Source organism: Pholcus phalangioides, unplaced genomic scaffold (genome assembly GCF_987345545.1).
Source record: "Pholcus phalangioides strain wild (caught in Gottingen) unplaced genomic scaffold, Ppha-v1.0 ptg000007l_1, whole genome shotgun sequence".
Lineage (NCBI taxonomy): Eukaryota > Metazoa > Arthropoda > Arachnida > Araneae > Pholcidae > Pholcus > Pholcus phalangioides.
In genome coordinates this window covers 19,593,645-19,610,079 of record NW_028301600.1, presented here as the reverse complement: position 1 = coordinate 19,610,079, position 16,435 = coordinate 19,593,645, and the positions used below count along the sequence as shown (strand labels likewise).

The window sequence follows — 16,435 nt, the reverse complement described above, 5'->3', positions numbered from 1 at the left end:
GAAGTTTAAGGACTTCCACCTGAATATAGGTGAAGGCTTTATCACCCCATGACACATCTGTATTTTGGATATCACCTTCTCTATTAAAAACTGACACTAAAAAGTCATTGAATACACTACACATGTATACATTGGTTTCCACCCTAGATCCTTCTATTGAGAGCCATCCAAGTCAGAGGTGGTTAGCTCCCTGTTAACACTGTTATGGTTATCATTAACTAATACTAACCCACATGTGTGTGGGGAATCGGTCAAAGCCGACCACAGGAGGAAGGTCGTCAAGGACACATTTATATATTAAAATGTATACGGCAGGACTACACAGTAAATAAATATAAAAAACTTTCCTCTCTCAACAAGCGCGCCCATTCATCAGCGCGTTCGAAAATCCACTAACTATGTCTCTTTGACGACCTTCCTCCTGTGGTTGGCTTTGACCGATTCCCCACATTTCCATCTACCTTGGTCGGGGAGTTAAAAATTTGATCTAAGCCTATTGTAAACCTTCTGGACCCCCGCCTATTCAGGTGAATGCCATCCTAATGAAGCCACTTTAAACACAATTATAACTGTATAATTTACCCGTAATATTAATTTTTACATGGTTTTCACCATTTAACTTCAAGGCAGGCAGACCCAACATAACAAAAATAAATTTATTATAAATGCCAATTAGGGCAATAGCCAGCAGCATCAAACAAACATGTGATACACTCACCAAACGAACATGCAATGCATACAACAAGAGACATGCAAGCCCCCATTGTTAGGCACACATGCAAAACAGCAGGGAATAGGCTGAAAAAGTTTACTAGGAGAGCATCTAGATGAAAGTCAGTCAGTCAGAAATTTTGACACTGAAGATGCTTGCCACACCAACAAGTTAAACATTAAGAAAAAGTGAAAGAAGGCATAGCCAAACAGTATGGTATAAATTTGACTTTTATCGGTCGACAAAAATTTTAAATTGTAAATAACATTGTTTTATATATTTTGATATATTCTGAAATCACTACAATATTTTTTCACACATCAAACTTGAAATCACCTTCAATAAATTTTTGAAGCAACAAAGGTCCCATTCCAAAAACTAGCAGACGCTATAAACATGTTAGAAAAAATAAAGCTGTTGAAACTAAAAAATTGCTTTCTCTACTAAATAATTATCTTCTAAATAAACTTTCAGATTTTATATGATGTAGAAGAGCGTCTCCCTCTAAAAAAATGGAAATTATATATAAACACAGATGAAATATTTTTCGCCATCATTTAGGTTTTATACAAACTACAAACACAAGTAGCAACAATGAAACTGACACAGTAAGTGATAACATTAAATACATTTTTATAATTATTCCGAGTTTGATTTTTGGTGGGAAAAGAAAGATATATATATATATATATATATATATATATATATATATATATATATATATATCAGTCCACGCTGCTTATTAAAATCACAGATAATGTTATCCTTCGGGTATCGTTATCACTGTTGCAAAGAACGGAACAGACCAATATCATAATGGGGAAAAAATTGTCTTCATTGTTCCAGGACTTCAGATAATATGTTACCTATGTTTCTTCCTCTAAGGGTTTTTTTGTGCATGCTGAAGCTAAGGTTTAATCAAACTTACTTTTTCCCCTGTAAGATCTTATCCCCTGTCGTTATCTCCAATACTATATAGAAAGCTAGGTTTTCTTTCCACCTCTCCCTGTTGACAAACATTTTTGTAATTAATATTATAATTAATCTGTAGTATTCACTGCAATGCATGCATGTATGTATGGAGCTGCTTTTGCAATTGCCTTCCTACAATGATGGCAAACATATGAGGGGGGGAATTCTTTGCTTCAAATTTTAATCAGTTTCTTTCAGTTGACTTCAGGAATCTATGAAGCGCATTTGTACATTAACAAAATATCATAATTTGTGATATACATTAGATAGTTCCATTCTAACCCCTCATAATGGCTGAATAACAAAAATGTAGGATTTCAGCTCAAAGTAAAAAAAAAGTAATATTTTAGAATGAAATAAAAAAAAAATGCAGACCTGCCAACATTCACTTGATGCTGGTCAGTGGTGATGAATGTTCAGCTTTGCCATGGGGGGGTAACTCCCTAGGACAGAGGTTTTCAACCTTTTTCCAATCGCGAGCCAGGGCTGTCTTAAGAGCATAATGGGCCCCCGGGCCAAGTGGTTTTTCTGAGGACCTACCAGGTAAATTACAGAAAATTTCAACCAAATCTAATTTTTGTGAGGCCCCTCTTCTCTCGAGGCCCGGGTAGGCCCATGCGTTAAGATGGCACTGTCGCGAGCACTGCCTTTAATCATCATCAAAAGAGCACCATTACAGCAAGTTTGGCACATGACTGCATGAAATCAGGATGATTTCAATCTTTGGACGCAATGCGTACAAGGTGTTTAATTAGAATTACTGATAAATTGCTCACAAGCCCGAAATCAGACATGAGCATTGAGCACTCTGGGTGGTTCAGGGAGCACCACGATGCTCGTGAGTAACGGGTTAAAGATGCCTTTCCTAGGACATCATCATCATAGTACAATAAAAAAGAACCACTCAAATTTTTTTTTTTTTTAATTTTTAATTAAAACTTCATTAAATACAGCACCTCATTGGCACTTAAACCTAAAGGGCTCAGACCACATGACCCCCCCCCCCCAAAGCAAGTTTCTGAGTTCACTGAGTCTCTTGATAATTCATGAATATTCAATGCAATTCCAACCTGCATATGCCCTTGTGGACTGAAGACCCGATTTATTTAACAAATTTCCATAGTATTGAGAGCATCTCCCATAGATCTGTAGTTTACTGCAGCCATCTGTAGAAACTACAAACAATCCATAGCAGTTGGCAACTCTGAAAATGGAATCATTGAACATTTTGCAACCAATTATGTGGGAAAGCAAAACAGAGTTGTCACATTTAGCATATGTCCTGTTCAACCAAGTGGGATGTATGGTCACTGAACTTGCAAACAGAACTTTTTCGGATATATGTATATATCATTTGGTTATTTCTCATCAGAAAACCTGAGTCCAGATGTGATCGCACATTAAGCGGCGTGGACTGAATTAATGAACTGGATAATTCAAGTTTTGAATAATCTGAACTTTTTTGCTGTCCGCTTTGAGCTAGGACAACCAAGTATGAATGTAGTTATCAATTAGATCAATTCAGACTGCAAACAAAAAAGCTTACCTGAATATGGCACATCAGAATGCACTAATAGAAATGTAAGATTCAATAATAAAATCAAAAATTAAACCAAAACAATTAAATTAAGTGATAGATATCAGTAAACTGATTATGGAAGGTAGATGACCGCACCACTAGAACATGAAACAATCACAGTTTTGACAACATGAATACATTAGTGCCACACATACACACACAACACATTTCAGCATGCACCAATTCATTAGAAATTCTATAGAGCTGTGGTTCCCAAACTGCACCCCACCAAAGATTTCTTGATGCTCCGCAAAGAGATTGGAAAATAAATAAATCATTTTGGCAAGTATTTCAAAAATTTACATTTATGCTAGGTTAAAGATATTTCTTTTTTGAACCAATGCAAACAAATGGTATTTTTAATATGATAAACTATATCAGAGCAAACATTGGAGGTTTTGTTTTGAACTAAATTGCATTTATTCGATGAGCGGGCAAAAAATTTCTGGAGTTTTTTCTTTCTGGGTTGAGACTGTTCTGCATTATGTGATCATCGAATCCTTATAAACTTGTAAGATTTAATCTGGCATGTTGGATCATAGTTTCAGGCGGACTTCACCATATTTTCAGCAGTGAATCAGCCTAGTACAGTTGGAAATGGAATTAACCATTATATGCTATTTGCTCCAAATTGCTGATAGTCTGTTCAATGTGTTTTCTATAGCTCCTAAAAATTCCCATTATAAGTGCATTACTCTGGCTAAGAAAACCGTTCAGTGCTGTGACTTGCTTTCAGCAAAGGTACCCTTATGAGTTTGTGGCTTAACGGGAAATGTGCATTGCACGGTCGATATACAGACTATCTCACTGTATTCCTCATTCAGGTGGGTGGTAATCTGATTTAAATATCTCACCTCGATAAAAATGTATGATCCAGCCAAGTGATCATCCAAGGCTGATTGTGCTGCAATGTGGTTTTCTCATTCGCTTCATCTACTCGTACCATACATATGCCACTGTCACACATGAAAAGCCTAACTCTAGATACTAATTAGTCATCATCAATCATGTGGGCATTGTGCTGGACCCTTATCGTGAAGATCTAGATTCGAACCATGTTTGAAATAAAATGGTAGTCTGCTGCAATTGGTTTTCTGTGGATCTCCAACTTTGAGGCGCAAATACATATGAAAAAGCAAGGGCATATAGTAGACAGTGCAAAACAAATGCATGGGTCACAAAAAATCAAATATCAAAACACAGCACAGACATACGGAAAAGCAAAGCAGTACAGGGGAGGGTATATAACAAATGCATGGGACCACAGAAAAATATGATTACGAAGAGGCTATGAGCGCAAAAGTGTCCCACTTAAGTTCAAGAACATGCATGTTAAGTAACTCTGTCACTCTCTATCCCATACCCTCATGTGGCACCTCAGGGTCACCAGTGACTATGGGAGAAAGCCAGAGTCATTGTTGTTGTCAGTGAAATCTTCTGCATCTCCATGCATTGGCAATGTTTCTTGTGTGTGTGTGTGTGTGGACCTTGTTGCTGCCTTATTCAATCTGATGGGGGGTCTGTTCTCCTAGCAACTGGAGGTCATTTATCATGGACTTGCTCCAGGTTGTTCTCAAGAAATCTCATGAGATCAACCACAGAGTCTTGGATGATTGTTGGTCTTTCGCCATCCTGTGGTTCCACTTCTAGATCAATTCCACCCTGAGTTTCACCACATGGAATTGGCTTATGTATGGGCAGGCAGTTGTGTAATGAAGTGACACTCCCTGAGTAGGCTTTTGTCGTGGTTTATCTTTTTAAACTGCGCTAAGTAGGTTGAGAATGAAAAATGGTGCGAGAAAGAGAATTTTTTCTCTGGCCCATTCCACTGGTTTCAGGTTTACCCTGGGTGGCACCAAGTAAATGGCCCTATCTTTGGTCTCCGAATCATACCAAAACCTCTACCACATTGCGTCCCCGTTCTTCCACAAAAAGTTGCAAAAACCCTTAGATATGAAGTAACTTTAAGAAAAGAACAGGTAAAATTATCTATCATTCTTACAATCAAGTAAAAAATGGCACAAGGAAAAAAGTTGTCAGTTTAGGAGTCAGGAAATTTGACTAAAAAAATTTTTAATCAAATTACTTTAGTTTTCCAAAAATGGGGATTTTTTTTAATCGGGACGTATGGTCTCTCTCATGACGTATATTGAAACTCAATGTTAGTTGCAGACAGGTCGAGCATGACTTCTGTCTCTCATCCCTATAAACGTTGGTGCTCCACAATGAAATTTTTTGCCTAATAAGTACTTTGTGACTTGAAAAGTTTGGGAACCACTGCTATAGAGGAATGTTTATGGGGTTCATGTATGGTTAAATATTAGTGAATTTTGATTTAATGAATTTAACTATTTTGACATTTCTATTTTTGACTGAACTTTGAACACTATAGTGTCATGATTTTTTCCAACCCATTAAAAATGACAACTACCATTTTAATGCTACCCCTTTAAACATGACATTTTGAGACCAGCCTAGTCACTCATAAGACAGAACGTTTGAAGAGTGCAGTGGAATAAATCCAATAAAAAAGCCCTTGTTCTCCCCCCATGCTTTGTAAAAATGAAAGAACACATGAAAGATAATATCATGTATGTATTTACTGTAATTTTTATGTGTTACTGTCTCAACAAAACTTCTTAACAACTGGGTGCAGTATGTTAATTTCCTATTGTGGATATATCTGGGTTCAAAGAGCAATTTCTGAAATTTCCAGAATAATTTTTCAGGAATTCGGGAACAAAAAATCTGGAATTTCTGCTCAGAAAACCTAGTATAATATTATTTTTATGTGATATAATTTGGCAGACAACAAAGAACTATTTTTTTTTTCATTACTACTGAAAATGTCATAAATAGTATGATCTCAGCTTTGCGGAATAATAAGAATAATTTCGTTAGTTTCAGCTGTTTGATGCATTTCCAAAATTTCCAAAATTTTTTTTTGTCTGATGTAGATCTTATTCATTCCATTTTGGTTCTAAATTTGAACAATTTCAGGCAAGCTACTGATCAATAATTTCACATGGATGCTGTAAATGAAGGCAATCTGTATGAAGAGTTCAATAGTACAGCGAGTGTTGTGAAAGCAATACAGGAAAATGAAACAGGCTGCTGTATTTGTTGATAGATATGTATGAGTTTAATCTTAAAAGTTAATGAATATTTCAATTTAAAACAAGCACACATTTTTTAAAGTTACAAATATTTTGATGCACCATAATTTTAATTCTTCTTGTATGTTTTACATACGAATAACATCAATATCAAAACATATGGAAGAACGTGTAATACACTTCAAAAGAATTTGTTGCAACCCAATTTTGATTTGCATGTCATCTAATTTGTGCTTGTTCCTTATTTTTGCATTCAAAAATTAGTCACCCTACATTTATTCAAAGACCAAACCACAAGTTAATCTTGAATAAAAGCAAAATTTTTAGAATACAAGCTAAGTTCAGAAATTTTAATGGTGAAGAAATAGTAGTCACATAAAGACATTGCACTTTTTTTGATAACGTAATTGTTCAAAGCTAGCAAGCTCAATTATTTGTACTCTTCATAATTATGCATTTGAATGGTAACTGAAAATGTATGTGTTCCATAGACACGTAGGATTTCCTCAAGGGGTTGAATCTCTTCCCCCCCCCCCCCCCGCATATGCCAGTGATTTAGTCCACAGAATAACTGATGTGTAATAAAAAATAAAAAAATCACCTTAATATCTGTAGAATCCCCAAACTTAACAAGGTTGAAATTGCCATTAGTAAGATAAACTTTCAGCATAGCCCTTTCCAATTTTTCAGCAGTTTTCTTTGCACCTAATTGGTGGCATGTATTCATTGGCTTGTCGTTACTGGACTTGCATGAGAGAGGAGCTGGCATTTCATCCCACAATATTTCATCCTGCATACTTCAAAATAAAAGAAATGTTACGATTCTTATTGCATTTGCTATGCATACTAGATTTGTGTGAAACAGAAAAAAAAAATCAAACTAAAAATGTACATGAATATATCATAGTATGGTTAGATTTCAGCTCTCTTTTTTGTCAAAATTTCACCATTGAGTCACAATCAGCTAAAAAGAGTAATCAGGAATATATAAATAATAATTGCTATTTTTGATCTCATCAGCAAAGGGCAGCAGAGCTCTGACACCTATTCCCTTCTCATCTCATATTTATTGGAAGCACCATGATAGAATACATAAAAAAAGTCTGAATCACTTCACTACTAAGGTACTGCTATGATATATCCAGATCATGTGGCATAGCAGAAGCTATTTCCTCTGGAACCTTGAATTATCATTTGGTCCTTCTACCAACCATGATGCTACTGACTTAAGACAACCATGGTACATTTCAGACAATTTTAGCCAAGTAGTATTGCTATGCCTTGAGAGTATTTGATTTCTTCTTTCGATAGTGATGAATATTGGCCCAGGATAAATTCCAACAGCTTTCAGACTTATAAAAACTGATAGCTTGTTTTTAATACTAAACTAAAAAATCTAAGAGAATATATTATTTACATTTATATTTCTCTGCAATCACCATTGCAGGTCAAACAATTTGACTGTAGTCATTTACATGGGAAATGGAAAAAGCACGTTTAAAACCTGCTTCAAGAATTTTCACCACAAGTCCTGCTTCCCATTTCTTTTTTTATGAGGAAAAAAAAGTTGTCAAGCGGGTGCTAGAACTTCCAATGCTACCACAATATTGCACACGTAAACAGGGTTTGTGTATTCCATGTGCATGGAAGGGCAATTTTAACAGCATCATGGCCCTTCAGGCAAAGTGATGTTCTGGGAATCCCTACCTGGCTGGAAGTACCAGGATACCAATTTACACAGTATTTACCTTCAGAATTTGTTATACTAGGTTTCATTATCATGAAGTCCACTTGAGGCCGTGGGAAGTGACCAGATAGGCCATGTTGTTCCCGAAGGTCCTATTAGTAAATGCTTGTTTACTTGTTGCTGCTGTTAATCCAATACAAACCTAGGTTTTATCATGTAGGGCAGGAGTATTCAAACTATAGGCACCTTTCTTGAGCCCAGAATATCCAAATGTTTAAAAGTACTCAGTAATAAGTTGCTTTTTTTTAAGTATCATGTAGAAACAAATAAGAGCATAGGTGTGAATTTTTGAAAGCTCAGAAAAATTGCTATAGTGGTTTGAAAACCCCTTAATCTAGAGAATATTTTTAAAAAAATCGATCTGGGTCCAAGTATTGATGCTACAATATACAAATAACAGATATATGCAGTGGGGAAAACATGTCAGTATGGTGCTCTCAAAAGCTGATGTGTGTGTGAGCAACAGGAATTGTCGATAATTGTATGTCTTTGGCTCTATGAGGTATAGACAGTCTGTCCTACTTAATTGGATAACGGATAAATGGATATTCAACTTATTCAAATAAAATTTTCCAGAAACAAAATTTCTCTCATAGAGAGACAATGTTAACTTTTCCTACCTTTAATTGAATAAATTCAGCAACTTTTCCGTGCTTAATCAAATGTTACAATTCACACCACAATTTTTAATACACATCAATCACTATTTATAATTTTATTGGCCAAAACACATTTGGATATACCGACAAATATGTTTCTTAGTTAAAACTCAGAAAACACCTAGACTTGAGAATGGGTATTTGCCTCGAAGTATACAAGTAGTTTTCAGTATGTACATTTGATTGTTTAATTTGGTCTCTCTAAGAGCCCATAGAAAGTACTTACTTTCGCAATGAAAAGTAAAAACCTCATATATTGTATATATATAATCATTGTAATTCAATATAATTTTTAAGCATCTTTTAATTTGCTTAGCAGTTCTATGTTGACAAAAGGCTTATAGAACTTGTGCTTTTTGTGTTAACAGTTATGTATGTAAAATGGAACCAGTTGCTCAACATGGATTACACTGCTCAACACTGATTTTGTTTTTAAAAGATATTTCAGTGATTTTAGGATGATTTTGGGGCACTTGATTCCGAATCTAGCATTGGTTTTATCAGATTGGCTCTAGTTTTTGAGATAAAGTTAAAATTAAATTTCAATGGTAATATAATTATGTGTATAAATGTACATTATGGTATTATAATTATGTGTATTTTTTTTTGTGTGTACTATTTATTGTATGTTGTATATGTGTGTGTGTAATAAATTTCAAATTTACATAAGCATCATAAAAATCACATTGAAACTGTGCCTTATAAATACAGTAAATCATTGGCAAAGATATTTCAGTGATTTCAGAGTGATTTTGGGGTGCTTGTTCCAAATCTGGCATTGGTTTTGCCAACTTGGTTCTAGTTTATGAGACAATGCATACTTTAAAAATGTGATTTGTGTGCGGCTTATGTATTATCATTGAAATTTAATTTTCACTTTATCTCAAAAACTAGAGCCAATCTGACAAAACCAATGCCATATTCGGAACTAGCAGCCCCATTATACTTTAAAACCATTAAAATTCCCTTAAGAACATCAAATTTACTTTTATTTTTTTTGTTGAGCAGTGTTATCTACAATAAAGCACATTTTTACATTTATTTTATATCAGTTTTAACTCTCAAAACAGCTTTACAATATTAGTTTTTAAGGTATTTTTCAAAAATTTCGGGGGGCAACCCCCAAACCTCTTGTTTCTTAGACCCTCTCATAGTTTGTTGCATCTTCCAACCAACCTACCCCACCCTCAAAGTTGCACTAATATGTCACTGCCTAGACCCCTCCCTGTTCTTCGAGTATCTCATGTCGAACCATTCTCTCCAAAGAGAAGTAAATTCAGCGGGCTCGACCGCATACTATCAGTGCAAATTAACCCAGACGGCTCAGACATGATGCGCTAAAATATGGATCTGAATTTTTTTTAGCACTGAGATATAGAGAAACTGGAGTGAAAACTTCCTATACAATAACAAGGATGTGCGCGAGCTGAAGCGGATGAATACAAAAGTAGTCTTGATGGAGCGAAGAGAGCAAAACATTGCATTCCGTATGTGTACTTCAGCATCTAAACCAGTGTGTGTTTTCCAAAGTGGAAAATATCGCCCCCCGGTGGGCACTGGAATTGTTCAGGGGGTGATAAAAGCTACGAGGATAACATAGGATCCTTTTAGTTCACTTGAGTCAGGGGGCAATGAGAGAAAAAAATTTCTGTAGAAGGGGGTGATATATATATATATATATATATAGGAACAAAAAGTTTGGGAAACTATGATCTAAACCATGGGGAAACTTCCATCTTCAGTATTTTCAGTGCAGTCTTTAATTCCTTTCATATTATTTTATAAGTATAGTTATCCATCTGCATATATACAAACGGTGATATCGTGTTTTGTGACAATTAATGAATACACAATGCCATGTTCTCATCTTGGCACCTCTGGTCTCCCTTGAGCTTGGACTGTATAGTTGTGAAAATGCCTATTTAATGCAAAGTTTGTTTGGACAGTTTCAAGTTTATTTAAAGTCTAGCGTATTGCCTGTGAAATATCTTTTGTTGAAATTTTGGGCTACCACCTGGTCGTCATCTTTATAATATGTTGATTACTCTGTGTTGTGTGTGTGTGTGTTGGGAGCTATGTATGTAATATTACTAAGTCTTAATCTGAGGAAAAGGTTTTAGGTTCCGATACCCTTGAAATGTGAGAAAACGTGACAGTTGTGCAGTCAATATGAAAATAAATCTAATGAAAATGTTAAAGAAGTTCTTAATTACGGTGAATAATTGAATATTTTGGTGGGAAAAAAATTCCTTCAAATTTACAGAGTTTGTCTGTATAGAATACTAGACAAAGGTTTGCATTGTAACTAAGTAATTATTTGATAGAAAACATAAAAGCGCTTTTGTTAATTGTGATTGTAATATTCCAAATTATGATCACTGGGCCTGTTTGTAAATACAGCTGAACCATGTCATAGTGAACCATCTGCGGACCCAATAAAAAGTTCACTATATCAAATTTGTTAAAACATTGATATTTCTTAGCATTTGATGGTGGATTTATTGGAAACATTCACTACGATAACACACAATTTTAATTCTTATCGACAGTTAGGAACGAGTCCAAAGATTTTATTGTTTACATTTTCCGCAGAAAAAAAATGTATTCATAATGTTTGCAGCTGCTTTCACTTCAGAGACCAATGTAGCTTCTTTGCTCAGAGCTGGAACTAGAGGGGGGCAAAATTTAGGGGGGGGCAGCAGTTTTAGGTGGGAACAAAGAACACTGTTTTAGAATTATAAAACTTTAAAGCTGTGGGGGGGGGGGTGACAAAAATTCTAGTTACGTCCGTCTTTGCTTTATCCAGTTTTTTTCAACAGCAGCGATTTTCAAGGTGTGATTTTTCCAATTTGTTGGAAATTGTATATTTCAATATGGAAAATTTCTTGCATATTGCTGATTGATTTGCTCCATCTTCAATACGTTTGATTATTTTTATTTCATCATCAATTGAAAATGCTTTCCTCTTTACGGAATTAACCATTTTTACCGATTTTTTTTAAAGATACAGCTGAGATGGCAAAATGTCTGTTTAATCTGAAATGGCCATATGGATATGAAAACAGCAGCAGGAGATAGAAAGGAGGGGGACATCAGATGCCTCTAGGTATGTTCTATTATTGTTCTAATTTTTCAATGGGTGGTTTGAAAAGAGTGGGTCTTTTGTAGTAGACCAGTGGATTCCTAGAAATGGCTGGGAGGGTGAAAGAGTGGAATTTGACACGGAAGTCAAGGAATGTTGTCTTTCAGGATCCTAATATGTGTAATTTTACCTTTAAAAACTGGGAAAAAATCTGCGGAAGGGACATTTCAGTTCACTATAAGGGTTTAAAATAACATTAGTTGCATAAGTATTCAGTTGAGACCACTGAAAAAGTTCACTATAGCGAGGTTCGACTGTAGTTTATTGAAAAACTTTTATGTATACATTGCTGTATATATATAATGTTAGAAAAAAATGTCAAAGATCTTTTTTTCCTTTAATTTTTATTTTATTTCATTTATTGCAATGAAAGTTTTTTCAGCAGACAATTCGCAAAAATATTCACTGTTATGAATTTTTGAAGTGGAAGCTTTCACCAAAATGCAAAACATGTTAGAAATGTATGTTTTTTTAATATAAAAAAATAGTTCCTCTTAAGCTTTTTTAAAAAAGGGTATTTTTCTTGTATGAAAGTATTCATTTCTATAAATTTTTTTTATTTTTTTAAGGCGAAAGAATACATAATTATTGGCCGAAAAGTAGAAAAAAATGGAATGCATAAATCTTGTATGTTGAATTGCCCCATTGCATTAACACATTTAGGGAATGTTACTTTGCTTCAAAAGGGTGTGATGCGGGCTCATACAGATGGCTTGCAAAGTCCTCACTCCACTTTCCTTATAGCTCAGTGGTTTTTAGCCTACAGCATGGGTATGCTTAGCTGGTGTTGGTGCAGGGCGATAAACAGGTCGAGTTGCAGGTCTTAACTGATTGCCTTCCGCGCACCAAAAAAACAGATCAGCGTAGGCAAAATAAATTTAAAAAAAAGAGGAAATGCTGCATACAAGTGCCGAAACCTAAATGTAGTGATTGTTTCGGTAGAAACTATGGTAGAGAAATAGAATAGGTAGTAAATAGAATCTAATTTGCTTTAAATTTGATCAGAAAATATTGAAAGTGCTAAGATTTTTTTAACGAAATGTAAAATCAATCCAAAGGGAATTTATAGATTGATTTATTAGTAAATATATAAATATGTGCCTTCAACTGTTAATTAAACTGGATCCTGCTTATAACGTTTTTCAAAAAATCCTCATAAAAATGTTGTAAATAAGAAAACACTTTAAACAGGAAATCTTAATGAGTATCTATTGTTAGGACCATGAACATAAGTTGTACTAAGTGGAAAAACGTTCTAAATGGGAGAAACATAAACAGGATCAACTGCATATTTGTTTTAGATTTATTGCATGTGTGGAATTACATACGTTAAATTCTCAGTGCTAATGAGCTTCTTTGCATGCTTTTCCTACTAGTAGACAATGAAAGTAAATGAACCTTTGGATAGAACATGTTTTTAGAAATGAATTGTACTTGATTCACAGATACCTTCTATTCAGAACATGGACCACTGCTCAGTCTCAACGAAGAAATATAAGCAGGTGATCAAAGACCTGGGGCATGCTGGAAAAAAATTCAGAGATACCAATGAATTATGGGGGGGGGGGGCATAATTTTTTTTCAAGATAAATTTCTTTTGAGAGGGACCCACTTTCACTCAAAAAGGACCCAGATTTTTCGAATAACCTGGGTCCCGGGACCCAGGTAAGTTCCCCGGTAAAATACAGAGTACCGCAGCATATTTTATATTTACAAAAAGAGAGATTTCATTTAAATTTTAAAAAATTATTTTAGGGGGCATGGACTTCTTATGCCCCTCTGGGTAAGGCGGGAGATCCACTCAAGTCATCTTCCTATAAACTGCATTGTCACTGAGAGAATCTATACAAAAATTACTATACGTTGTCTTCTATGAGGTTATAACCAGTACAGCGATACATCGGCTAACGAACGGCTCGTCTTATGAATCTTTCAGCTAATGAAGAAGTTTGTTGATATGGATGCACATGCTAACATGAAACAGCCACTTCGTGAGATGAATTTTAACACCAATCACCACATCAGAATTATTGTCACTCGAGCCGATTAACTCATATCCATTTCAGAACCTTTTTTCCAGATGTACCTCTTAAATTCCGCAGAGGAATGTGTCGGAGATGCATGTACAGTTAAGTATAGTAGATGTACCTTAACTTCTTTTTCTGAATCATTTCAAGTAAAATGAAAGATTCAGAAAATGCACTGGAAAAAGTCTATGCTTTCCCAGTAACAAACTGAACAGTCAGAACATTTTAGGAGCTTATGTTTTACATCTGCATGTATTAGACACAGAAAAATGAGCTGACCAAATCACAGATTGATGGGGACGCCTATGAACTCAACAAAAACTTGTGTTGCTTATATACATAGCGTAAAATACAATAAAAAGATCTTTAGTATCTCACCTTCCTATAAATTCTCATTTATCCAATTTTGAGGCTGTTCATATTATTAAAAGAAAGTCGTACTCTTCACTTGTTAATACAAGATGTACAGAAAAACTGGCTAATATTGTAGAGATACTGATTTTTTTGGAAAAATTTCATCTCTGCCCCTACTGGGAGTAAAACCTGGGTCTCTTGAATGCAGGTTGAGTGCTCTACCAATTAAGCTATAGTGACAGAATATTTAACCAATGGAGTACATACACTAAAGAGCCAAAAAAACTAGTACACCTGCCTAATATTGTATAGGGCCCAGGCGAGCACGCAGAAGTGCCACAACAAGACGTGGCATGGACTCGACTAATGTCTGAAGTAGTGCTGGAGGTAATTGACACCATGAATCCTGCAGGGCTGTCCATAAATCCGTAGGAGTAAGAGGGGGGTGGAGATCTCTTCTGAACAGCACGTTCCAAGGCATCCCAGATATGTTCAATAATGTTTATGTCTGGGGATTTTGGTGACCAGCGGAAGTGTCTAAAGTCAGAAGAGTGTTCCTGGAGCCACTTTGTAGCAATTCTGGACGTGTGGGGTGTCACATTGTCCTGCTGAAATTGTCCAAGTCCGTCGGAATGCACAATGGACATGAATGGGTACAGGTGATCAGACAGGATGCTTACGTACCTGTCACCTGTCAGAGTCGTATCCAGACGTATCGGGGTCCCATATCACGCCAACTGCACACGCCCCATACCATCAGAGAGCCTCCACCAGATTGAACAGTCCCCTGTTGACATGGAGGGTCCATGGATTCATGAGGTTGTCTCCATACCCGTACACGTCCATCAGCTCGAAGCAATTAGAACCGAGACTCGTCAGAACAGGCAACGTGTTTCCGGTCCTCAACAGTCCATAACGGTGTTGTCGGGTCCAGGAGAGGCGTAAAGCTTTGTGTCGTGCAGTCATCAAGGGTACAAGAGTGGGCCTTCGGCTCCAAAAGCCCATTTCGATGATGTTTCGTTAAATGGTTCGCACGCTGACACTTGTTGATGGCCCAGCATTGAAATCTGCAGCAATTTGCGGAAGGGTTGCACGTCTGTCACGTTTAATGATTCTTGTCAGTCGTTGTTGGTCCCGTTCTTGCATGATCTTTTCCCGGCCGCAGCGATGTCGTAGATTTAATTTTTTACTGGATTCCCGATATTCACGGTACACTCGTGAAATTGTCGTACGTGAAAATCCAAATTTCATCGCTACCTCGGAGATGCTATGTCCCACCTCTCGTGCGCCGACTATAACACCACGTTCAAACTCACTTAAATCTCGATAACCTGCCATTATAGCAGCAGTAACCGATCTAACAACTATGGTAGACACTTCTTTTGTTATATAGGCGTTGCCGACCGCAGCGCCGTACTCTGATTGGTTCCATATCTCTTTATTTGCATACGCATGCCTGTACCAGTTTTTTTGGCTCTTAAGTTTATATGCTGAATGGTACCATGCATGGTCGGTGACAGCAATAAGCTATGGCTCATAAATGACATCAGGCCACCAGATGGCGACATAGTACTGCAGATAAGTGAAATAATTGTGCTTTTAATGATTGAAGCATACAATTTGGGGCATATATAAAGATTTAATTTTGGATATGAGGCCATCTCAGATTTTGCCAATTGCAATAATGGTGGACATTCAAAATGGCAGCTTATGAATATTGTTTATTAACTCCTTTTTTTTAAAATGTTATTTGATGTTAAATGACAGCTATTACATCAATGGCGAGTAATTGTTTTATGCATGTAGTTTGTGCTATTTTTCTAATAATATATACCATATTTTATTTATAATATATTTATTTACAACTATAACAAATTTTGGTGGGTTATTTAATGGAAACACCAATCCTGCATTGTCTGTATTGTATAGAATAATGATAAATACATAAATAGAATGCTAACTTAAATGAAAAATGAACATATTTTTCTTAATAAACACCCCCCCCCCCCAATATCACTCAGTAAAAGAGCACCACAACTACAAAAAGCGGTACACTGTAGGACAGCCTTCCTACATTTACACTGTCATATGCAGCCTATCTTATACAGCCACATCGCATGAGTTCCC

The 16,435-nt window shown here is 35.9% G+C and overlaps 1 protein-coding gene across 2 annotated transcripts in view; it reads right to left on the bottom strand.

Moving 5' to 3' along the window:
* Positions 1 to 16,435, bottom strand: part of LOC149085030 (focal adhesion kinase 1-like) — a 174,747-nt gene that overhangs the window by 100,208 nt on the left and 58,104 nt on the right. For both annotated transcript variants that reach the window (XM_089232792.1, XM_089232791.1), the window contains exon 2: positions 6,981 to 7,176. In XM_089232792.1, the coding sequence (XP_089088918.1) occupies positions 6,981 to 7,175 (195 nt within the window). In that variant the 5' untranslated portion in view covers position 7,176. The remainder of the gene's footprint in view (positions 1 to 6,980; positions 7,177 to 16,435) is intronic.